Source organism: Miscanthus floridulus, chromosome 12 (genome assembly GCF_019320115.1).
Source record: "Miscanthus floridulus cultivar M001 chromosome 12, ASM1932011v1, whole genome shotgun sequence".
Taxonomy (NCBI): Eukaryota; Viridiplantae; Streptophyta; class Magnoliopsida; order Poales; family Poaceae; genus Miscanthus; species Miscanthus floridulus.
In genome coordinates, this window is record NC_089591.1 from 72190351 (window position 1) to 72214997 (window position 24647).

General features: G+C 44.1%; 3 protein-coding genes, 1 long non-coding RNA gene and 1 pseudogene across 26 annotated transcripts; 1 reads left to right on the forward strand and 4 right to left on the reverse strand.

Annotated features, from left to right (window-relative positions):
• Positions 1-800: 800 nt before the first annotated feature.
• Positions 801-5640, forward strand: LOC136497232 (protein argonaute 2-like). The gene is made up of 3 exons (XM_066493022.1): positions 801-1348; positions 2430-3582; positions 3910-5640. Exons 1-3 carry the CDS (start codon positions 883-885, stop codon positions 5372-5374), a joined length of 3084 nt encoding a protein of 1027 aa, XP_066349119.1. The 5' UTR covers positions 801-882; the 3' UTR covers positions 5375-5640.
• Positions 5641-6390: 750 nt separating this feature from the next.
• On the reverse strand, positions 6391-10618 carry LOC136496782 (protein FAR1-RELATED SEQUENCE 5-like; annotated as a pseudogene).
• A 931-nt stretch (positions 10619-11549) lies between these two features.
• Positions 11550-14832, reverse strand: LOC136496623 (uncharacterized protein At4g15545-like). Its single transcript, XM_066492351.1, has 10 exons — positions 14442-14832; positions 14268-14336; positions 13252-13305; positions 13062-13131; positions 12885-12959; positions 12542-12790; positions 12427-12469; positions 12270-12348; positions 12042-12176; positions 11550-11955 (listed from the first exon to the last, which is right to left on the reverse strand). Exons 1-9 carry the CDS (start codon positions 14721-14723, stop codon positions 12084-12086), a joined length of 1014 nt encoding a protein of 337 aa, XP_066348448.1. The 5' UTR covers positions 14724-14832; the 3' UTR covers positions 11550-11955; positions 12042-12083.
• A 1582-nt stretch (positions 14833-16414) lies between these two features.
• LOC136497723 (uncharacterized) lies at positions 16415-22464 on the reverse strand. 23 transcript variants are annotated; one of them, XR_010769406.1, is made up of 13 exons: positions 22342-22464; positions 22097-22269; positions 21097-21138; positions 20783-20854; positions 20574-20672; positions 19151-19278; positions 18850-18961; positions 18608-18761; positions 18402-18484; positions 17584-17677; positions 17112-17378; positions 16843-17032; positions 16415-16804 (listed from the first exon to the last, which is right to left on the reverse strand). It is a non-coding gene; the product is annotated as an uncharacterized lncRNA (long non-coding RNA). The 23 variants fall into 23 exon arrangements; XR_010769404.1 differs by having other exon boundaries at positions 19151-20496; XR_010769405.1 differs by adding an exon at positions 20473-20496 and having other exon boundaries at positions 20574-20854.
• Positions 22465-23190: 726 nt separating this feature from the next.
• On the reverse strand, positions 23191-24603 carry LOC136497549 (uncharacterized). Its single transcript, XM_066493384.1, has 3 exons — positions 23773-24603; positions 23588-23674; positions 23191-23434 (listed from the first exon to the last, which is right to left on the reverse strand). Exons 1-3 carry the CDS (start codon positions 24220-24222, stop codon positions 23309-23311), a joined length of 663 nt encoding a protein of 220 aa, XP_066349481.1. The 5' UTR covers positions 24223-24603; the 3' UTR covers positions 23191-23308.
• Positions 24604-24647: the final 44 nt, after the last annotated feature.

Sequence of the window (24647 nt, forward strand, 5' to 3'; positions counted from 1 at the left end):
AACCCTTGTCAAAACGACTTCATTTTTTTTTTAGTAAGGAGGGAGTATATACCTTCATAATTCAGTGGTCAGAGCACTATTTCGGACGTCAATGGTGGTCACGGTGGGCAGGGGAGATAAAGCCTTGTTCTGCTGTTCGTCGTGGCTTGATGGTCAAGCTCCCATTTATATGTATACCTTGGCTTGGAGGAAAAATCAAACAGTGAAGGACGACCTACTCAATCACAACAGGACTAGGGGGCTGCGGAGGATGGAGACCGTGCATTAGATGGCCGAATTTGTGAAGTTATGGGACCTCGTAAATCGTAATAGCCCAACAACTTAATGACCAAGATGATCAAATTTTATGGAGATAAACAGCAGATGGGACCTATACTACAAAGTCTGCGTACCTGGCTCAGTTCAGCGGGTCTTACTCTGATATAATTGTTCTTTTAGCTTAGCTGATAAGCCATGATTGAAAGTACTGTTGACTGATTTATTGTAAGAGAAAAATAATAATTTGTTAGCTGAAAAAGTTCGACAAACGAACAGGGCTGTGTTCCTGGTACTGGTACTACACGTATGCATATCCACAGGAACTTGACTTGTGTTGACCTGCGTTCTCAAACTCCCAGTTCTGCCCTCGCAGCTTCCGCCATCCACGTTCCGCCTTCCGCAAAACCGCCCGCGGACCACGACGGGGCAAAACCGGCATTTTACGGCCCCACTTCCACGGCGCGCCCACGCCCAGTATAAACTACCCCCTCAAACCTCCCCCTTTGAACATCATCATCTCACCCGCGCTTCAGCGGAAAACACTCCTCAGTGGAAGGGAACGCGTTCGCTCCGGAACTGAAACCCTCGGCGCTTGATCGATCCATCATTCCATCCACGCTTGCGATGGAGTACGAGCGCGGAGGCGGAGGCGGGCGGGGCGGCGGAGGTGGCGGCGGGTACGGGCGGCAGCACGGAGGCGGCGGCGACGGCCGCGGCGGATACGGGCCCCGCGGAGGCGAGTACGGCGGCGGCGACGGCCGAGGCGGTTACAGGCCCCGCGGAGGCGAGTACAGCGGTGACGGAGGGGGTTACGGGCACGACGGAGGAGGCTACGGCGGGGGCCGTGGAGGCGGCGGTTACCACCAAGGGCCTCGCGGAGGGCGCGGCGGCCAGGCGTACGGGCCCGGCGGCGGCCGTGGCGGCAACGCGTGGGCGCTGGCGCCGGGTGCGGGTAGAGGTCGTGGAGTTGGCGGCGGCGCGGCCGAGTACGCCCCCGTCAGGGGGCCCGCGCCCGCGCCTGCGCCTGCGGCGAGGGCGGTTGCGCTTGCGCCCAAAGACAAGGACGCGCCGAGTTCGTCGGAATCCGTTGGTAACTGCTTCTCCCGATTTACTCGCTCGAATTGTGCAGCTTGTTACATTACATTACATTACATTACTCTGTTTCTGGCGTTCAGAATATATTTTAAGGTTCCGTTCCGTGATGCTTTGTTTTCTTTCTGTGCTACTATGGTTTCTCCACCGTGGTCGATGGTACAGTAATCGTCGCTTATCATTTTTTAGTGTGGTATATATTGTTCTTGCAATTTTCGATGTCTGCCTGCTGATTCGTGCTCATTACATAGATTAGACTACTATGTATAGTTTTCTGTTTCTGATAAATCATTATGTAGATTAGACTACTATGTATAGTTTTCTGTTTCTGATGAATCCATGTCTAGCGTTGTAGATGAGATGAGTGGTCCTGGTTTGTGAACTGAGGTTTGGATTTAGAAGTGGAGGATCTCTCTGCATGTCAATATCCATTCACCGATTTTGATGCGTTAGAGGTTAGACCTATAGTGGTAGATTGTTAAGAGGGCGCCCTTTGTGCTATTACTCTCTTGTAAGTAGTGATACATGTTGTCACTTTGCCTTTGTTTAGAGAGTAATCTGCTAGTTTCCCTTTTTTTTTTGCTTGCCTTTTAAGTGAGTAGTCTTCTTTGGCGGTAGCTCAGCATCCTTCAGGTTCTCATTACTTTATCATTTGTCGAGTGTTCCTAGAAAGCTCTCAGATTTGACAAGTAAAAATTATGTGTCGTTTATTATCTAATACTTACTTAAAAATGCGTTTATCTCTTTCCTGCGCTTTTGGTACTTGGTAGTGTGTTCTTTATATAAATGCACTTGACAGATGTCATGAGAAATCACTTCATGGTTTGGAGAGTGCATCTGCAGGGAGTGAATATACTTTCATGTATTGATGGAACTGAAATTGCGGTGAATGAAGATCTTTACCTGAATCTGAATTCAATTTTACCGAGCCAACATTTGGGAGATTATGTTGGGCCAATAAGACTTAAGGGGATAATGTAGCTTGGCTAATCTTTTATTTAACATCTTGCTCTTTTACTATTTTCTCTCATGTACAATTGACCATGTCTGTTTCTAATTGCTCTTCCTTTTTCTTGTAGAACGCATCGCATCCAGTGAATTGGCCAGAGTAGAACTACTAGCATCCACACTAGCTGCCACATCTTCTGCTGGCACACGAGTGCCAATGCAGAGACCTGATTCTGGAGGTTCATTATCTCAAGCAAAGGTCAAACTTTTGGTGAATCACTTCGTTGTCAACTACCGAGAGGTGACAACTATTTTTCACTACGACATAAACATCAAGCTTGATGAAGCTTCCTCCAAGGCTTCAGGCAAAGAACTCTCCAAGGCAGAATTTCTTTCTGTCAAGGATGAACTCTTCAGGGAAAGCAGTTTACGGCGTCTTTCCTCATGTGTTGCTTATGATGGCGGAAGAAATCTCTACACTTCTGCTGAACTGCCAGCAGGTTTATTTCGTGTGAGAGTTCGATCAAAGACCTACATTGTATCAGTAGATTTGAAGAAGCAGCTGCCATTAAGTCAACTCTCAGAGTTACCTGTGCCTAGAAAGGTCTTGCAGGGTCTTGATGTTGTTGTGCGTGAGGCCTCCAGATGGCGCAAGATTATCCTTGGTAGAGGATTTTACTCACCAAGCAGCAGTGTAGACATTGGGCAGGGTGCTGTAGCAATGAAAGGAACCCAGCAGACCCTTAAATGCACTCAGCAAGGGCTGATCCTGTGTGTTGACTATTCAGTTATGCCATTTTACAAAGGTGGGCCAGTGATGGATATTGTTCAGAAATTAGTGCCCCACCTTGATTACCGGACAACACTGAACAAGAGGCAAATGGGAAATCTGGTTGATGAGCTAAAAGGCCGACGTGTGACTGTGATTCATCGGAGGACTAATCAGAAGTACACAGTGCAAGGGTTGACACCCTTACCTGCCAGCCAGATGACCTTTGTGGATGCTGAATCCGGCCAAACAAAGAGGCTTGTGGATTATTATGCTCAGAAACATGGCAAGGTGATTGAGTATCAGATGCTGCCATTCTTGGATTTGAGCAGGAGCAAGGACAAACCGAATTATGTGCCAATTGAGCTCTGCACTCTTCTTGAAGGACAGGGGTTTCCAAAAGCAAACTTGGATAAGAATTCTGATAGGATACTAAAAGGGAAGGCTCTAATTCCTGCATCTAATCGGAGGAATGAGATTCAAGACTTGGTGAATGCTTCGGATGGACCTTGCAGGTAACTAACTGTTTTTCCATGTGTTCTCTTGTCAACCTGAAAAGTTGAGCTACTGCTATATAGCTATACTTTAACTGTCACTGTGAAATTAGATGCAATGTGATTGCCCGTTCCTCATAACTCAATTTAACTGTATATATACATATACATACTATTAGTTCTCTTATTTATTCCTACCATTTTTTTCTCCTGCAAATGCACAACAACGTAACTTTGAGCCATTCTGCATCTCTTTTCTAGGATAGCATACGAACTGATCATTACCTTTTCTTTTCAACAGAATATGCAATGTGTATTACTAGCTACTGACTATCATTTCATTTACAGCGGAGAAATTGCACAGCAATTTGGGATTTCCTTGGATGGGCGAATGACAGAAGTCACGGGTAGGATACTACCCCCACCAAACCTCAAACTTGGGGCATCCAATGGCCAGACCTACAAATTAAGTATCGATCAGAACTGCCAGTGGAACCTTGTGAAGAAGAGACTAGTAGAGGGCCGGGATCTTCAGTGCTGGGGCATCGTTGACTTCAGTGCTGAGCCGTCTCACCCCTGGCAGGAGCCCCTCAATAGATGGATGTTTGTTGAGAAGATTGTGAAGAAGTGCTGTGAGCTTGGTATCCGTATGAACTCTAATCCATGCTTCGTACACACATCAAAGATGGCAGTGCTCTCCGATCCACATCGACTTCAGGAGGAGCTAAACAAAGCAAAACAGGCTGCAGTGAGCAAGAAGCAGAGGTTGCAGCTCCTTTTCTGCCCGATGTCCAAGCAGCATCCAGGGTACAAGACAGTGAAGCTGATTTGTGATACACAGCTGGGGATCCTGACCCAGTGTTTCCTGAGCGACCGCGCAAACAATCCAAATGGGCAGGACCAGTACATGACCAACCTTGCTCTCCAGATTAATGGCAAGCTTGGGGGCAGCAACGTTCAGCTGTTTGACTCGCTCCCACGGGTCGGTGGTCGGGCACCTTTCATGTTCATCGGTGCTGACGTTAGCCACCCGTCACCTGGGGACGTGGAGAGCCCATCAATCGCTGGCGTGGTTGCGTCTATGAACTCCAGTGCCAACAAGTACGTGACAAGAATCCGTCCCCAGCGACACCGCTGCGAGGTGATCCAGCAGCTTGGTGAGATCTGCCTGGAGCTCATTGGAGTCTTTGAGAAGCAAAATGGCGTGAAGCCACAGAAGATCATCTACTTCCGTGACGGCGTGAGCGACGGCCAGTTCGACATGGTCCTGAATGAGGAGCTGGCTGGCCTGGAGAAGGCGATCAAGGTGGATGGCTACGCGCCGACCATCACTGTGATCGTTTGCAAGAAGCGGCACCACACGCGGCTGTTCCCCAAGGACCAGGGCCAGCCGCAGACGAAGAACGGGAACATGCCGCCTGGCACGGTGGTGGACACGGGCGTGGTGGACCCGTCTACCTACGACTTCTACCTGTGCAGCCACACCGGTATTCTGGGGACGAGCAGGCCGACGCACTACTACTGCCTGGTGGACGAGCACGGCTTCGGGTCTGACGACCTGCAGAAGCTGATCTACAACCTGTGCTTCGTGTTCGCACTGTGCACCACGCCGGTGTCGCTGGTGACGCCCGTCTACTACGCCGACCTCGCGGCATACCGTGGCAGGGTCTACTACGAGGCAACCGTGATGGCGTCCCAGCGAGGGATGGGGCCGGCTTCTTCGGCATCCTCGACCTCCTCTGTTGGGACTTTTGACTTCACTAACTTCCCGAGGCCGCACAAGGACGTGGAGGACAACATGTTCTTCATCTGACACCAGTTTTTTCACCGTTGTCGTCGAGCAAGCTCGGGCTGATAAGTCATGGCTGAAAGTACTGTTGGCTGATTTGGTGTGAGAGAAAAATACTGTTCGTTGGCTGAAAAAGTACGGCTTATAAACCAAAGCCCAAACGAACAGGTGTTTGCCGTGTGGCAACATCGCATGGTTTTTATGCTGTTGCCTTTTGCTGGTCGTGTCCTTTTGCAAACTGTCGGTGTGTTTGTGATATACTGCAGTCAGTGAAGGTTATGCTTAAACTATACGCGTCTCAGTTTGTTTTTATTGTGTGTGTGTGACAGATTGATGATCTGGTGTAAATATGGTTCTAAGTTTTAACAAACTTTAGTATGCTGCAGTCTACAAATTCTTACTGGATATACTGAATGACTGTAGATGAAGGAAAAGAAGCAGGTTTGAGCTCCGAAGATACTTCTGTACTTGTTGCAGTACAACAGATATTATTGCAGGTTCCCGCTGAATAAGGGGAGCAGCTCACATGTGGTGTAGCTTCTCTGATTGCAGGTTCCCGCTGAATAAGGGGAGCCGCTCACATGTGATGTAGTTTCTCTGGTTCAGGCTGGGCACTCAGCCTGTTCGGGAGGCCGTATCGTATCGTGGATTATTTACTGCTGGCTGGTTTGGTGTGAGAGAAAAATACTATTTCCGGCTGGAAATTTACGATCGTTTACGAGCAAGCGAACAGGCTAACTGTCTAGGGCAGGGCGTTGTGATTTGGTTGACGGGTTTCAGGGTCTTGTGCCGTTTTTTCGACCCCGGGTGCGCTCGTCTTCCAAAGCTGTCTGGTGTACCATGTTCTTGTGTTTGTCCCAAAGCCAATTATCTATTCGGAAAAGCCCCCTCACGACATCTCCTATGCTCACCACGACCGACGCCTAGAAGACGGCGGTAACATCTCGACTTGAGCATGGCGTGATCTTCAGTTCGTTCTCAAAGATCTGCAGTCAGTTTAAACGTACGCAAGACATGGATAGATTATTTCCTGTCAAGTAGGATTCCGTTCCGTTCCAGTTTCCATTCCGTCCGATTCAAGTGTTACTTTTATGCTTAGAAAAATTAAGCATCTATTGCGCATGGCACCATACATACACACTAATAGTCTGATACACAACGACATCCATCACTAGTTACAATGCCATCCATCTACCGGGCGAGCAAAGCAAACTACTAACCTAGTACTTACAGATAGCCAATTACAGTATATACAAAGGCCCAGAGGGTCCTTTTGGGATGCAGAACTTAGTAAGTAGAGAAAGGAAACATCCGATGGAATTCCGCCATATATCTGGATCTCGCTTCTCTTCGGGCGCCAAATGCTTTTTCAACTCAGGTGAACGGCAGCCTCTCACGCGCAGGGTAGGATGGACAGTGCAGGGAAGGATGGCAGTGCGCCAGGCAGCTCAAAGAAAATCCCACACTGGTATTGACGACTGACCCTCATCGCCAGTTCTGATGATCAATTTGAGGGGTTGTCTCCACAAATTGCAATGCATGCATATCGCCAGGATATCCCTGAAGCAGTGTACAAATCATATAATTCATACTTCAGTAAATGTGGCAGTTAGGGTGCTAGGAGCAGATAACAAAATAGCAGATTTCCAGCACAATGTGCATCTATACTTTGGTCGCATGCCGTTACTCTACAGTGGGAAAGAACTTCAAATGCAAAGGGGGGAAAAATGAAATCCAACATAGACTTCTCTACGAATGCCAGTAATTATACAAACATGGAACTCACTGGGGTTAGTTGACCATTCCCAGTAAATGGCTGCTGTTGCAAGGTAGAAGCTGAGGAAGCCTGCATGCAGCACTAGCCTGAGAATCTCAATGCTTAATCAGCATGATAAGAAATTTACATTACAGACAAGCACAGACCTGATCGAACTGATTCAAATTGTCATGAAGGTTCTGTGAGGTACCTAGCCCAAAGTTGTGGCCAAGTACATAATGTCCCTGCATGATAAAAGCATCAGCTAATGTAACATTTTCCCAGACTAACAAGGGAGGATAGTAATGATTGCCATCCTGCTTAAGAATTCACCTGCATTAATTGATCTGGGATGAACTGGTTTGAATCATTACTTGGCTCTGATTGGAAACTTCCTGGTGCAATGTTCAGCTCTCCCCTTGTTGGTCCACCATCTGTTGCATCAGGTTGCCCTTTGTTGACGACAATAAGTGAAAATATTAGTGTTCAGATTTACATGCAGAACATCAACGATAAAATCCTTAAAAGGAATCTATATATACACACACCTTTTCTTGCTTTCTTCCGCTTATTGGTTTCCGAATCATTTCTATGGCGAGTGCACTTCACACTTCTTTCCAGTAGAACCTATACCTTCAAGGCCAGATGACTTGTCAGACAGTGTAGATAACAAAGTTCCTTCAACTTCTACAAGAAGGTTATCTGACTGGCTTGCCATCAGTGCAAATATCTCTTCATTCTCTGCAGCCTTAGCAGCAATCTTGTAGAATAGACGGCAAAGAGCTGCATAACGTCCTGGAATGGAAGATTTTGTGTCACTATCAAAATTAAACCCATCAGTTTCATCCATGGTCACCAACTTTGCATCTTTCCTCCACCTCTTCAGAAAGTACTGTGGGGGAATCTCTTTAACATTCCTCAGCTCATATACTTTTAATATATGACAGCATAACAGCCCAGAATTTTCAAACTTTTTGCATGTACATGCAACTGAAGCATCTGATGAGTCAAATCGCACAAGCTGATCCTTAGTTTTGTTCTTGATGGTAATCATATATTCAGAAAGAGAGCCAAATTCCCCACAACCATAAGCCATGCAGTCCATACTTAGTTCACATTCCTTTCTAAATAATTCAAATATTGTTGGGGTATACAAATTCACAGCCTGCCATAGCAATGGCAGAGGTGTTCTCGGTACCCCTTGATTGGCTTGGTAATCAGCTTGAATCTCTTCTTGCCTCCTCTTCTCTGCTGAACTTTCAAAAAATTTCAAAAAAAGGGACAGATCTGTATCGTAACCCAAGTACTGTTTAAGCTTAGTGCCAACATTTTCTGCTTGTAGCAAGCTTTTAATCTCCCCAGAGAATATTTGTCGATTGTATGGCATGGCCCAGTTTTCCCGATCTTCGTAAAGCTTAATTAACCATTCATTTTCTCTAAGGTTGTATTTTTCCATTATCATGTTCCATGTGTCAACGAACTCTTGTTCATCCTCGATATTAAAAACACAGTGTCTAAAATCATATGTGAATTCTTCAGAAGCACTAAACATATGTGCCAAGTACTTAACAGTGCTCTGGTATATTTGCCACACACAGGAACGGTGAATAGTACCAGGCCAAGTAAGACCCAGAGCTTCCTTCAAAGCTGAAGATCCATCCGTCAAAATTGTCTTTGGGTGTTTCCCACACATGGCATTCTTAAAGGTCTCAAGAAGCCACTTGAAAGACTCAACAGATTCACCGTATAAAAAAGCCGCACCAAATATGATCATTTGCCGATGATGGTTCATACCTAGAAACAATGCTAAAGGCCTGCTGCAATCATTTGCTTTGTGGATCATGTCTAAGCGGACTACATCACAGAAGTAGTGATAGTCCATGATTGACCTTGCATCAGCCCAGAAGACATTAGCCGCTTTGTCATTTTCATCCACCTGAATGGCATAGTAAAACGATGGATTATCACTCTTCATTCTTCGAAAATAATCCATCAGAGTTCTGAGATCCCCTGATTTCATATCTTTTGTAGACCTGGACCGGAGATAATTCTTGTACCCTGGAGGGATGTTACTAGCATTTTGGCTTCCAGGTCGAACTTTGGTCAGCACTCTTTGTGATTTCAACATCTCAATATCAAATGGTGCAGCAAGTTGGTGATTATGATCCTCCACAAATTCTGTTACACGATATTTACCACTAGGTGTCACCTTAATTGCTATCCGTGCAGGGCAACCCACCCTTGTCTCTGAGCGAGGTCTCTTGGTGTCATTCTTTGAGCGAAATCCCTCCCTAGAACAGACATAGACCCTTGACCTCTTGGAACTTTTAGCTGTTTTCTCCCACCATCCTTTTCGAACACTAAATCCCATATTTCCTGCATAACTAACATAATACTCATATGCTTTTTCTTCACTCTCAAAGACCATACCAACTATGGGTACTCCTCCAGCATTTGAGAAGACTTCTGGTGGCAATTCTGGCTCTTCTTCTGCCTTTTCTTCTGTCTTATCTGCAGTCTGGGGAAAAAACAAAAGCTCTTACACAACAGAAGTTTGGATAACTAAGTATATATAAAATCATCTTTCGAACACAATGTTGAAGTATATCATTAACATGGTGTCTTCAGCACTAATCTCCACTTCTGATAGTTAACATTAGTCTCCACTTCAGCATAGGTACTCATCTACTACCCAGTTCATTTATGCAGTCAATATAGCTTGGACACTGAAGTAAAAGAGCCAAAACATCAACATTTCTAACACTAGAACTGCTTTGTTAACGCAAAATTCTCTCTATTGATGGCATGGCAAAATTCACATAAAACTGGCCTAACTTTTTTTTTATATATATTTCATGAACTTTAGCCTATTTGTAATGTGCAATACCAAGTGGTTCCATTCTTTAGGAACCGGATATCCCGGACTGTACCTGGGCGTCATCCTTGCCGAGGAACTTCCCTCCAGCACCCCTCCGCCGCCGGACTGCCAGAGCCTGCCTCGATGGGACCTGCAAGCAGCAGCGGCGGCAAAGAAACCTGTCAGCTTTAGCGCGCTCTGCAACCCAATCACCCCACTAAACTAAGCTCTCAACAAACAAATCGCACCTTACTGGCCGCGCGGTTGACGACCTGGCGGCCGCTCCGCTTCTGCATGTAGCGGAGGATGATATCCCGGCGCTCCTCGTGCGTGTAGCGGGAGACGCGGATGCCCAGCTCCCGGAGCAGCCGAGACGGGTGGGACGAGGACGGACCCGCCTTGGACCCGTCAGTTTCATCGTCGGCGGCATCCGTTCCCTTGTCGCCGGCGTTGAGCTGGTTCTTGGGAGCGGAACGGCGCTTCCTGGAACCGGAGAGGTCCAGGTAGGTGCGCACGATGTGGGAGATGCGGGATGTTGGGTGGCGACGCTGGGATGGTCCTAGTGATGGGGTTGGGACTGGTTCGCCGGCGGCGGCGGGGTCGCCGGAGGTGGATGGGGTGGCCATGGTGGTGGACCAGTGGTGGGATCGGGAAGATGAAGGGTACTTTTGTTGGGCTTTTGACGCTTTTCGCCTCAAAAGTTAAAAACTCAATTAAAGGGGTTGCTTTTTTAGGCGATTTTTTTAGAAGCAACTGTTTTTCCGTAGTACAGTTTTGAAAGCTGGTTTGATTCTACTTTTGACTTTTGGCTTTCTACTTTTCAAAATTGGTAGAATAAAAAGTTCTTTCATAGTTGTTTTAAGAGAGATAAAGATAGAAGATATATTTTATACTTTTTAATCAAACAACTTTCAGTTTTTCTACAGTTCACAACCCACAGCAGCTTTTTCATAGCTCATAGCCCACAACAATTTTTTTCCACAGCCACAGCTCAACCAAACACACCCGAAGCCTTAGGGATGAGCAGAAGGATGTGTGCATGACATGTGGGCCCATGAAATCAGTCCTTTGGGGTATTACGTAGGACCCACCTATCAGCGAGAGTGTTCGTGTTGAAACTTCAATCTTCTCTATTTTTGCTTTTCATTTTTCTAATGTATTAGGGGCTGTATGGATCATTAGCACTAAAAATTAGCTAGCTAATAGCTGCTATTTTTTAATAGATAAGGCCTGTTTATATCCATTAGCACTAAAAATTAGCTAGCTACTGCTACTATTTTTTAGTAGGAGAATGTTTGGATCCACCTACTATTAAGTAGTTGGATAATGAGTTGAAGGTATTAGCACCTATTAGCAGCTCTAACAGTTATTAACCCTCCAACTAAAAATTAGCAGGTCTATTTGGATCCATTAGTACTAATTTTAGCTGCTAATGGATCCAAACATGCCCTAGTATATCGCAATTCAGTGATTCACAGCCTGGAAGAAAAAGCTCAGTACACAACAAAGTTCATAAGTAGTACTACCAGTGTAAGGCATCCCATGGATACGGTGAAAAATCCAGTTCAATAAAATGTCCTGTGATATAACCCAACAAAAAATCACAATCACATAGTTCATCGAATATCTCAGTACAGAATTACAGAACGAAAGTTTCCGTGATCATATCCATTCCGCATACACATGGCAGTTAGAACAACCGCAAAGAAGAGTTTTATACAGCTTTCTACAAAGGGAACTAGGGAAGGCACCTGAAGGCTCAAGAGATTTGCATCCGAATTTACAGCTGGAAGACTTGAATGTCAGGGAAGGAGTGAATATATGCTAAATCAAACGGGCCAAATTTCTGGTAATCATGAGATTTTTGCTTTTAAGTCACAGCTCCAAATTATTGAGAATGAACACCTTGAATTAAGGTGGCCTATATACAGATCTCTACAATGTGATCTTGAGAACCTATGAAAGGGCATTGTTATTCCAACAAATTCTTCCCTGGAAACAAATGACATGGAGCAGACATGATTAGCCGACCAAAATATTAGATTCCTTAACCGTAAGAGACATAGGAATGGACGAACCTGCTTGATTTAGAGAGAGAAAATACTGCTTCTGACAAATTTTCATGATTGGTTGCGATTAAGCATATTCTGGAAAGAAATGTATAAGTCTTTGTGTTCTGTTCCAAAAATCTCTTCTGCTTTTGACAGGGTGTCCTGCAGATATTAGCTAGTTAAATAAAAATCATCACATTGACATGTTTTCCATGTTTCTGTCGTAACCATGAAAACAATGGTAGATTACGATACCTCTCGTGATTGTTTCTGAGCATTGAACTCCTTGATATTAGCCAAAAATGCTCCAAATTGCTCATAAGAAAGTCTTGTCCTGGGAGTTGTAGGCACAAACGTTAAGAGAGAAACAAACTAACCGTTGCTGCAAAAGGTAACCAGAATAACAACTAACCGTGCTTGTCGGAAAAATTCCTTCCCATCTATACGTGGCCGCCCTGGAAACAGAAAAGAGTTAGTGTATGCATCTTTAGTAAGCTCCAATATATGTCACATTTACTGTCTCAAACCTGTGAACGAATGGCGTTGAGGAGGAGAGGTAGGTGCTGAATACTGATGACTTGATGGTCCTTGCCATGATGAAAATGTCAATTGGACCTCAGATCGAGTTTTTGTAGGAGAAGTCGGACCAGATAAGAACTTGGGAGAGGGTGGGCCAGTTGAATAAGCTCGGGGAGAACCACTGGAGGACGAAATCCTAGGTGTTGAGCCAGGAGTTAATTTTGGAGGCATATATGATGTGTTTGAGAACTTGTATCCTGTAAAAGTGTAAATTTTTCCACTGTAAGTGGCTGGGCTCAAAAATATGTTAATAGTTTAGCTGTTCACTGTTCAGTAGCGAGAGTGAATTACCTCCACCATGGACGGATTCAGTCATTGTGGATCTGATGGACGTATCTGAAGAAGTTTTACTGCTTGAAACTTCATCTATAGTCATTTAAAACAAAATGAAAGCATGTATCAGGCATGTGGTTATGCCTATTGTTTAACAGAAAATGGTGTCAAAACTGTAAGGTTGCTGAATGACACCTTTCCAAGACGGGACTCGAGCTGTCAAATTATCTTCTCCGTTGTGATCTTGACTGGTTTCAGACAGTTGCTATGAAAATATGCCAATAAAATCATTTGCTCACACAAAAGTTCCAGCAGAAGAGAAGGCTTGAAAGGTAACAGTAAATTTTGACTAAGAGTGAAAAAAGATTTGATCAATACAACTCACCAATAGATTATCTTCACTCAACGATTTCATCAATTGTTTCTTAAATGCTTCCAACTGCACAGAATGAACAATCTCTGGTAATTTGGGTAACTAGCGAAGTGCATTTTTCATGTAGAATAAAAGTACAGTTTTTGAAACTTCATGCTGGTTAGAATTCCTCGCCAGGCTCATACATACGACATCATACAAGGAAATGACAAATAAACAGAAAAGTAATGTTCCAGTCAGAAACTTCACAGCCAATTATTATAGTTTCTGCAACACTATGCGTGAAACTGCAAAGTAAAGTAACTGACAGTAAAGCAGTAGCCGAACCTGCCCTTATTTCTATGCTATTTATCTACTGAATCAGTATCCACAAATCTGGCTTGACAATCTGGTATCCATAGCGTTGTGTTCAAAATTATTTATTACCGGCGGGCTTCTCTAAAATATCGTCAATTTAATCTGCCACACAATCTCAATGTCTGCAGTACAATTATCTATTTTCCAACTATACGAAATCCTTAACTAAGACTGAAAGATATAAAAAACACCCGCAGTGTACAATTTTGTATCCAGCCGAAGTTGAACCATCTGACTAAAGTAAAGAAACTTCTACCGCGTTCTTGAAATCATCAAGAACAAATCAAATGCTGTATTTCTTCCATCACAGTAAGTCAGTAATCATATAACATAAGACATACTCTCCACTGCGATGACGACTACACTATAAACAAGGCTACACACACGGTATATCCAAATTCATAGCAATCAAATGCATGTTTGTCCTATCTTTACCAAGTGTCCAAAATCATGGACTCATGGTAACTGAAAAGCACATCTCTGACATACAAAAGCAGACAACACTAAAAGAAGAGTGTCTGGTCAAAGTCACCAACAATTCCACCAACTGAACACTCTAAACACACCTCTAATCAAAACTTGCAGGTTCACATAACAATCCATGCCAAAGCCAAAACTTGCAACCAGAATTGAGAGGATTCGCACTACAGATGGGCCTAGAAAGCTAGTACCTTTGCCAAATTCCTGGCCAGCTTTTTGGTCGTCGCGGCGAGCGAGTCCCTTTCCTTCGCTAGCTTCGCCTGCGCACCAAAGGATCAGAGCCAAAGAAGCCCAATTACAGACCACAATTCTACGGGAAGAATTCCGGCAAAGGGAAGGGGAAGGCGAGGACGGGGGGAGCTTACGTTCTCGTCGAGAGCGGCGGCCAGGCGCGCGTCGGAGTCGGCGAGGCGGGCGCGGAGCTCGGCCTCGGCGCGGTCGCGGTCGGCGAGGTCACGGCGGAGGCGCGCGGCGTCGGCCTCGAGGCGGGAGACGCGGGAGGCGATGGCCATGGAGGTGATCTTGCGCGCCACGTCCAGCTGCTCGTACGGGTCGGTGGGGATCACGGCCAGGATCTCGTCGGGAAGGTGGAAGTCCACGCCCGGCGCGGCCGCGGCCGCGGACGCCGACGCCTCGTGCCTCGCCATCGCCGCCGCCGCCGGGGGACGACGGGCGGGTGCCGGGGTGGGTCACTTCTTGGTGGCGCTGGCGGTGGTCCCCGCCTCCCTGGCGTCGGGGAAGAATAGGAGTGGAAATTAAAGTTTTTTTTAAAAAAAAAATCTTTATGGATACGGACGCGGACATGTGGTTTGTGATGGCCTGATGGGGATGGGTTTGCCTGGCTGTACACTGCGGGGTGTTCCATGTCATTTTCCCACTCATTTTTTCTCCTTTGATTCCTTTTGCATTTTCTTTGTACACCCTTTTGTTCCTACCCTCCGTATATTATTGATGAGTTGGTAGGAGCTACACTTATTCCTCCCATGATCAATAATGTCTAGCATCTTTTTTCTTTAAAAAAGATATAAGTGCTGGCAGCAACACTATTATATTGAAAAAAGGAAATACAAGCAAAGCAGTACGGAGTACTATGCAAAGCTGTATTTGTAATAATTTATAAAATACTTACTATAGCTACCAAATCCTCTTCTGCTTTATGTAGGCAACCCTTGAACTAAAAACCTCATATTTGAGTACAAAGAAAATCTTATTTATTCTCCAACCAACGTACATATCAACATGCTGGTGTGAATATGTGATGTGCTTTGGTGACTAAGTAGTTTCGTATAAACTCGTACTTAGCATTTTCTTCAACCTCCAAATGTCTAGAAAGAAGAAGAAAAAATAGAAAACACGTGCAAAGGTGAGAAAGATCAAGGACCGAATGGCACTCTTACGAAGTCATCTTCTGCTGGGCCGGCCTTGCAGCTTTCGCTGTGGGGAGTGAATGGCACTCTCAAGGAGTAACGCGCCAGGCCCAATTCGCGTCGCGCAGCCGAGGCCGCACAGCAGATCGCGCAGTGAGACAGTCGAGTTCGGGGGCATTAGCAGTTTTAGTACACCTCGCTGCTCTAGCTCAGTTGCAGTCCGAGAGAGAAGCAGGCTCCGTTGGTGTGTCCTTAGATCCGGTTTCATCCGATTTTTTTTTATTTGGAACATTATTTTTTTTTATAGATTCCTCCAGATTCATCCAAATTTATTCAGATTCCTCCAAACGAACGAGGCCATAAAAGGAGGGCCAGGGCAGCCTGAGAAGGCACTCAGCTCCACGGTGCACACCACCTTTTACTAAAGAATACCGTGTGTGCGCCGCAAATAGCAGCATACGCCAATTTTTGGAGCGTATTCTCTTTTCTGGAGGGCCCCACAATTCAAATCAAAGATTTTTTTAAAAGAATTTAAAATTTAAAATAAAGAATGTTTAAAAAATATTGTAGCTGTACAAGTTGTCTTTCAGAAGTAAAAGAATTTTTTAAAAATTTGGCAGTTTAACTCTGTACGTACAGTAAGAAGGTTTTTGAAAAGTCTTTTTATGTCCTAGTGTCAATTCAAATCAAAGTTGTCTTTCAAAAATTAAAATAAAGAATGTTTAAAAAATATTTTACACTTACCAAGTCGTCTTGCAAAAGTAGAAGAAAAAATTTAAAAATCTGGCAGTTTAACTCTCTGTACGGTAAGAAGGTTTTTGAAAAATCTTTTTTTGAGAGCGGGAGGCTATGTGCAGTGAAGTTTGCAATTCAAAACTTTATATACTGGTTTTTTGTGTAAAAAAATGCCATACGTCTGATGGCTGGCTTTTGCTCAAGCGCGATGGCGCACGGAGGTGATAAACGCGTGGTTAGATATATGTTCGGGAGGTGTACATATATTACATATGTTGTTGAACAAATCGATGATGATACATAGGTATATACACACACCCATACTCCCCCATCGGGGTCGCATCAGGTCATTTTTAGTACAACTCAGATCCAAATCGCACATGTCATGGTGGCCTGTATGCTACATTAGGTATAACTGCGTAGCTGCCGATGATTCTATGGGAGTCTTCTTAGTACTTTGGTGCACGATGAGGGTGCTGGTGAATGAGGCCATGCTTTGGCAGCCAGATGATACTGTTCATGTACTATATATAGCATGTTAGATGTGTGTAGGTAGAATGGAAGTGTGCTGTGTCTTTGTGACAACAGTATTTCACCTGAATTTTCATACAATCCTATTAAGCAACCTGCAAAACAAATGCGATGTAATGTAGCTGTAGTGTACCTGGTGACTGGAATGCGGAAGTGGCGCCATCATCTGGCAGGGGTATGTAACCTGTGGATGAATCAACAACAGCTTGGAAGTGATGAATTAATAATTTGCAAATTCAGGTGTTTCCCATGTTTGAGAAAGCAAAGGAGGAATTTGAAGCCTCATTGTTCATGGAAGTATTCAACATTGCACGTCAGGCCATCTGTAACGGAGGAACGGGTATATCTTTAGACAAATCAATCCGATATACCAAAACCGGCGAACTGACCAAGAAAACTTACATGCAGTTGTATACGATAAGAATTGAGTTAGAAATGCATCCTAAACATATGAGAGATCACATTCTATATTGGCAGAGATTGTAGTACATGTTAGCGCTGCATTAGATATCAACTGCGTAAAAATTCAAAGATTTTAACAGCAATATAGAAAAACGTACTATGAAAACTTGAGGTTGGAGGTACGTACAGCAGCTGCGAAAGTGGCTCATTCTAGTGCACCACATCAGGTAAGAAGCCAGCATCACCCAAGGAGGTTTTTTTCTTTTGCTTCATAAACAGTACATGTAAACCCCTTTTTAACCAAACAGCCATGTAGAAATGGAGCATAAAAAATAGCATGTTAATTCTATGGTGTTCTTTACGCAACCCACTACTGCAGGCAAAAGTTTTTTTATTTGGCTCGTGGTTCATTTCCAAGGAGAAAAATAAATTGAAACTGCACTAATTTAAGAATATTAAGCAAATAAATCACCTTTTGCATACGTATTGGGAGCCCAGGACTGCTTGGGTGACTTGGTACAGCATGTAAGCTGAGGTGGACTCCAAAACTGGGGAAGCATCCAGCTCTGCGATATTGAGGGGAACCATCAATAAAAAGAGGACACCGTGAATCCACTCAAAAATTAGGCCGTAAACTCATGCAGCAATGCCATCTTTAGTAACCTAAATGGAAAAAGGTGCATATATCTCACAAAGTTTCAGCCCAATGTGGATCATAAAAACTGTTAACAGTCGAACGTATCTCTTCCTTTTCTTGGTTGGACCAGATATCAGTCTGACATTAGTGTCTACAATTTTAGGGACTCAATTAATAATATGGAGGTTCAAGGTTTTCTAGTCTGCTAAAACTGCGCATAAATATTAAGATATACTGTAAAGACATGGAAACAAAGAAGCATTTCACAATTGCCCAATCTTCATATGCTCGTGCTAGTTATTCTCTGTCGAGCACCTAACCTCAAGGCAAAATACAAGGCTATAGATAACTAAGGAGTAAGACGCAAAAACCTTAATCAATACTAATGTCTCTGAAACAGGATATTTATAATACAGAGCGTTGTCGTGTATATATTGTTTGAGATATGAAAGATGCACAAGGCATCTTTTTTGTTTTGAAGGGACAGAGGGATCCTGGACAGACAGTATTGGTTGACACTTTTGACACCACCACTAACACCATAGATATAGCAAAGATGCAGCACCTGATTTTGGCGATGGTGCATAATGCATCTATGTAGACATGAAAAACTAATAGTCACTGAAGAAGTATTGTTCGGAAAATCATCTCACCAATAGTGCAGTTTGCCCAGGCCGACAACCTTGATCTGATGAAAAACCTCTAAATTTGCAAATGAGGTCCTTGTTGTCCCAAGCTGAAAGAGAAACAAAGCCATCAAGCCTCCCAAAATAATGCATTGAAATCGGCAAAACAAAAAAAAAACATGTCGAAGACCAGACATGCAAATGGGGAAAATAGAGAAAAGACACTAACCAACCTCTAGATTGAGAAAAGGAGGAAGCAGGAAATCAGAAAGCAAAAAGATGCGGAGTTTCTTAAACCCCCTCCAGCATCCAACTATTTGAAGGGAAAGAATAAATGAAATCAGCATGATTGAAATCCCTTCCTTGCACCATGGCCTCCCCTCCTACCTAGTGTGTACATAATAAATAATATAGAAAAAGAATTAAAATGAGGACGGAACCTATAGCACATTGAAAGAGTGAGCAGTAATCAGACCTTTAAGGTACAGTATTGTAGAATGATTCTGGCATAATGTAACTTCTGAGTTGACTCAATTCCTATAGATCAGGCTAGAGAAGAATGTGATGATGCAAACCTGAAACATAACCTGCAACAAACAGAATCACCTTGTAAAACCATTTTGGGTAGTGAACAAATTGCAGTGATGCTAAGCAAGGAGCTCAATGGAGAGCCAAATACTGGCCGCTAAATGTTTACTGTATTTCTCATAGATCATGGTCGATCATGTAGATGCTGATCATGTTAGGAGTAAAAAACAAAAATGATGGCAGCTTACCTCTGAAACCATGGCAACGTTTAATCACAAAATTGGTAAGCATGCCTATCAATATAATGTAAAGTAATTTCGACGTTGGAAATCCAGGTTTTCTTTTTTGTAAACCACATATTTATATATTGTATCACCTGAAATACACAATACATAGAAATTAATAAAGGAAACTAAATTTAGGTAAATCAGCGGTACTGAATGAATAGCAAGCAATTGAATTAGTGGCAGTGCATGATGCCTAAGAAATAAAGGATAATGTCACATGGCAGCACAACAGAGAAAGCTGGAGTAGTGCTCGAGCAAGGAAAAATAAGAAGGCAATCTTTGTGCAGCCTAATGTTGGGCACCTAGAAAATTAGCAAAACAAAAGCGCTAGCATTCATTACTGAAACACAATACTAATCGCAGCAGAATAGGCTGCACAGTTTGTGTCTGGCCATGGGAAGGATCTAAGCCATATCTTATTTGTCCGAGCATGTAAAGCACCGAATTGGAGGAACAAGGAAATCTAGAATGAGCGTATGTACATGGCAGTTTAAAATATTTCATTTTTATTTAATGGGAATGGCATAATATAGTTTGCTTCATTGGTGGAGCAGTAGGTCTGTATAGAGTATTGACGCAACTATATAAAGTAGAACTATATTGAAAAAGCAGTGGACATATTTGCTGGTTTAACTGAACGTAATATGGGACTGTGGATGTATAATGAGATGTAAAAAAACAAAGAATTCTATAATCAGTAATATGGAGTTATCAGCAACCATGATATTTCATACTAAATAAATTACAATTAGGTTGACGAGCTGACTCTAATAAATTGTCACAAAATGATGATTTCTCTTAATCATAATTTACACACTCTGTAAATGTATTCATTTTTATTTAATGGGAATGGCATAATATAGTTTGCTTCATTGGTGGAGCAGTAGGTCTGTATAGAGTATTGACGCAACTATATAAAGTAGAACTATATTGAAAAAACAGTGGACATATTTGCTGGACATATTTGCTGGTTTAACTGAACGTAATATGGGACTGTGGATGTATAATGAGATGTAAAAAAACAAAGAATTCTATAATCAGTAATATGGAGTTATCAGCAACCATGATATTTCATACTGTTATAAATTACAATTAGGTTGACGAGCTGACTCTAATAAATTGTCACAAAATGATGATTTCTCTTAATCATAATTTACACACTCTGTAAATGTACAACACATTTTTTAGGCATCATCTACAGCTCTGTTGCACACAGTCACAAACTGTAGCAAAAGAAGTACTTGAAAAGACTAAATGGATCAAATCGGATGGAGGAGAGATACCAAATAAATGGAGACATACGCAACCTGCGTTGATCACACACATTTGACATGGTACATAGTATAAGGAAAATCAACAACAAATGGTGGGTATTCAGCCGAACCTGTGAGCAAATGAGTAGTAGAGTGATGAGGCCACACCAGTTGTTCTATACGATCACACCAAGGATACAAAGAAATTGCAAATCCCTTAACTCTGCGCACTAATGTTGTGGAGCATTCAGCCGACACAAGGTGGAAAATTAAATAAAGCACGGAAGAAACAACAATCTTGGAACCCAGGTGGTAACAAAAACCTACAAAGGTAACCTACCAAAATGGAAAAAATTGCAATCAGGAGGGTCTTTGGAGCAGAAATATTTCGCCAAAAGCGGTTAACCTGAACCTGTAAACATTTTGATAACATGACTGCATGAGTACCAGCAGAGGGAGTTTAGTGTACCAAAGTACATTACATCATAATCACAGGAAGAAACAACAATCTTAGGCAGTATGAATGGGCAGGAAAGCGTAAATGCATTGAATGGTTGCTGGGAAAAAATGGCCAGCACAACTAAGAACTCAGTTAAGCCAAGAACCCACGCTCTAAATATAATGAGGGAGATGGCATGACTATATATGTCCTACCTACTTGGAGCGAAGAACATACACCACAGTAGCATAAATTATCTGCAAATTAGAAAATGTATTGTCAAATATTGTAGACGTAAGCATACATTCTGTTATCCATAACTGGGCATAGGTTGGACTGATAAAATAACAGGAAAAATACAATATGTGTCCATAACTGTGGCACAGTTTATTAGGGGAACAGAATATGAATATCCGTGTAGCAAAGCTATTATATTCTAAAGTTATACTCCAGATTAGGAAAGTCATATTTCAGATAGCAAAGTTCATAGCAAAGTCATATCTCACAATGTCGTGGAATGAACCTACAAATACACAAAGAAGCCGGAAGGCATGGGAATAAACTGCAACACTAAATGGATAGGCCTCTGGCTGCAAATCTGAAAAATGAATATAACATGGACCTCTATGTTTGCAGAAACTATATCAATTTCAGTTTCAGATCGCAAGATGGCAACTAAGTTGGGGTAGACAAAATAGAACCTATAAATGATGGAACATCCCTAAAAAGGAATCCATATATTCTTCCTCCCCTCGGCACCCTACATGCGACAAGATTCTTAATTGTTGAAAAGATGCTTATATCAATTCCTAAGCATTACCTCAAACCACCAATCAAATAGAAAGGCTCATAACTTGATGTCGCATTATTGTGTTAGTATCCATGAGCTGCTCATTCAACCAACCGCTCGTTCAGCAATTTTTTAGATGATTGATGTTGTTCCTCTACCATTTTCTTTCCAATGGATCATTATTAGAAAATAGGCCAAAGGTTACTTACATTTGTAATTCTTTGGTTGACGTTTGCAAGCATCAGAAAATTAAAATGGTTTCGCTGATTGGTAGGTACCGCTAGACTATTGCTCTGTAATGAAGAATCAGACACGGACGAATATGCATGTTCACCAGGTAAGAAATATGAAGAAGTCAATTTTTGAATGTAGTAAACTAAACACTAAAGATCAAGCATAGGGGAAGTGCCCATATCCATCCGTACCTGGTGACTGGGCTTCTGTGCAATAGGAGAGAGGCGAGGAGGAGGAGACGGGCCGGCGGCGCCGCCGCCGCCGCGTCACCCCGCGTGGAGGGGTGAGGTACGCCAGTTCTGTCCACCGAGCTGAGCCACCAGCGCCGCCTCCGAAGAGGAAGAGGCCACGCGCAGCCGGGATCCTGAAGCACCTAGGGTTTAGTCGAGCACAGGAACCAACGCGGACAAATGGGAGGAGGCCGCGCGGGGGGCACCTGCGCCGGCGGCCACCGGCGGGGCCCTATGGAGCCACGCACGGGGGCGCACGCGCGGCGATGCGCCGCAGCCTGGGGGCACCGTCACCCCGCCGTGGCGCCGCGCACTCAGCTTAAGCGGGCGGATGAGAAGCCGGAGAAGCTGAGAAAGAGGCAAAAAAAAGTGAGAAGCAGGACGAGGAGCCACTTCGGACGAAATCCGCTTCAACAAATCTGGACCGTCTCATGGAAGATCTAACGGCTGAGAGAATTTGGAGCGACGTGGACCCTTCTTCACCCACCTTAAGCGGGCGGGTTTTGTAGGGTAGAAATTGGTATTTTGTCACACGTTGCGTTGACAAATGTGAAAGAATACATGATTTGAATCTGATGGAAGTATTTTGCATAAAAAACACATGGCTCCTATAAAAATAGGTTCATATAACTGATTACATGAATCTGCACGCTAGGACGCTTGGTTCGACGTGACGAGACTGATCCTAAAGTGCACTTGACTACTAGAGTGTTAGCTTGGATCTTTGTATACCGTTGACTTTGCCGTCATATCCAATTATCCATCTCCATTGCTTCAAAAAACGTACAATTGTTCTCCTTGGTCTTGAGAACCATTGTCAGACAGAGTAAATATATGGACAGTTGACTTAAAATTTGTATGACTGTGAAAACTCAAACGGAAACTACCTGAGCTAATTTTCGACTTCTGAATCAAGCAAATATCAACCAATATATAGGTGTTCATTCCAGATAATTCAACTAATAAAGATGAATAAGTGGCACCCTGGTCAGTGGGGATCCTGTCAAACTATACACAGACAGCGCTCCTGTTTCTAGTTGACAGTAGAACCTTTGTACATCTCAAATATTCCGAACGAAACACTCAAACAGGCCATTTGATTTCATTCACAACGGACGGTTTACACAAGGGGGGAAAAACAGAGCCACAAGCAAACGGAACCAATGCACAAAATCAGAGGTGATCTCGGTTGTTTTTGCCGTCTCTTCTATTATCCCCTCCGGTTACCTCAGATTCATGATCACTACAGGCTTCTGCTCCAACATCAGCCTGCAATGTTGATGCTATCGAGATGGAACCCTGCAACAAAATGAAGCAGTCAGAAGTCCGGGCATTTCAGCTAACGGAGATAAACGGCAATCAAGAAGTCAGGCATTTCATCTACAAAATGAAGCAGTACATTTTCTCAAAATAAAATGGGATTCAAGAAGATGAAGAAGAGTAAGCATTTACCGTCGAACCGGAATGAGCAACAATGGCCCCCCTTCGCTTCCTCTCTTCCTTGGATTTGTATCTCAGTGATTCCACCGGTGTGTACACCTGCCAGCCACCATGACGTCGTCTAATAAATTTACCAAAATTGATAGCAAAATCAGCGGTCCGTCGCAGACACAGAACGCCACGGCGGGCGGACTTACCTCAGGCATCCCGATGAGGCGCATGAGCTCCGAGACGAGCCTTCGCTGATCCTCCGCGCGGCGCTCCCACTCCGCCGCCGCTCGGTCCATCACCTCGGCGCGGCTCTCCATCTCCCGTTCCGTCTGCTCCCGCGCCGCGCGGAGCCGAGCGCGCCGCTCCCGAGCCTTCTCGAGCTCCTCCGCCAGCGACACTTCTGCCACCCCCGCCGCAACAGACACGCCGCACTGGGCCGTCACAGCCAACGGGAACAGCGGTGCCGGCGGCGGCAGTGAAGGCAAAGCCGCCGGCCTCGTCCCAGCCTTTGGATGAGCTTTGGGCTTAGGCGCAGCAGCAGCCTTCCCGACCACCACCGTGGACGCCGCCACGTTGGTGTCCCGCGGTTGTAGCGGCCGCCGGACAGCGGCGCTGGCAGCTACGGCCAGGCCACCGCATTTCGCCTCCATCCCCATCAGCCTTAGGCTTCGAATGAATCTCAATTGGGAATGATTTGATTGATTGGTAAGGAAGGAAGGAGGCGTCGTTGATGACGATTTTATTTGTTGGGATTGGAATCTGGTGGTTTGCGGGATTCGAATTTGAACTAGCAAGGCAGGAGAGCGAGCGATGGGGGTGAAATAAACTGTCTAACGGCTAGTAACTTTGTCAGCGGAGTGAGGGGGAAATGGTTTACCGTTTACGGGATAGGCGGGTCTCACACTCACAGCAGTGCGGGTGCGGTGCTGGTGATGAGCTGATGACCAACTTTCGCTTGGATTTGGGGCCTTGTTGACGATGTGCTCCGGCAACGGAAGTGTCACCTGGCGTGTTGGGCAGCTTTCGGGTCCGAATTGAATTGGTTCCCAAAGGTTAGAAAAAAAATAGATGAGATCGTGTT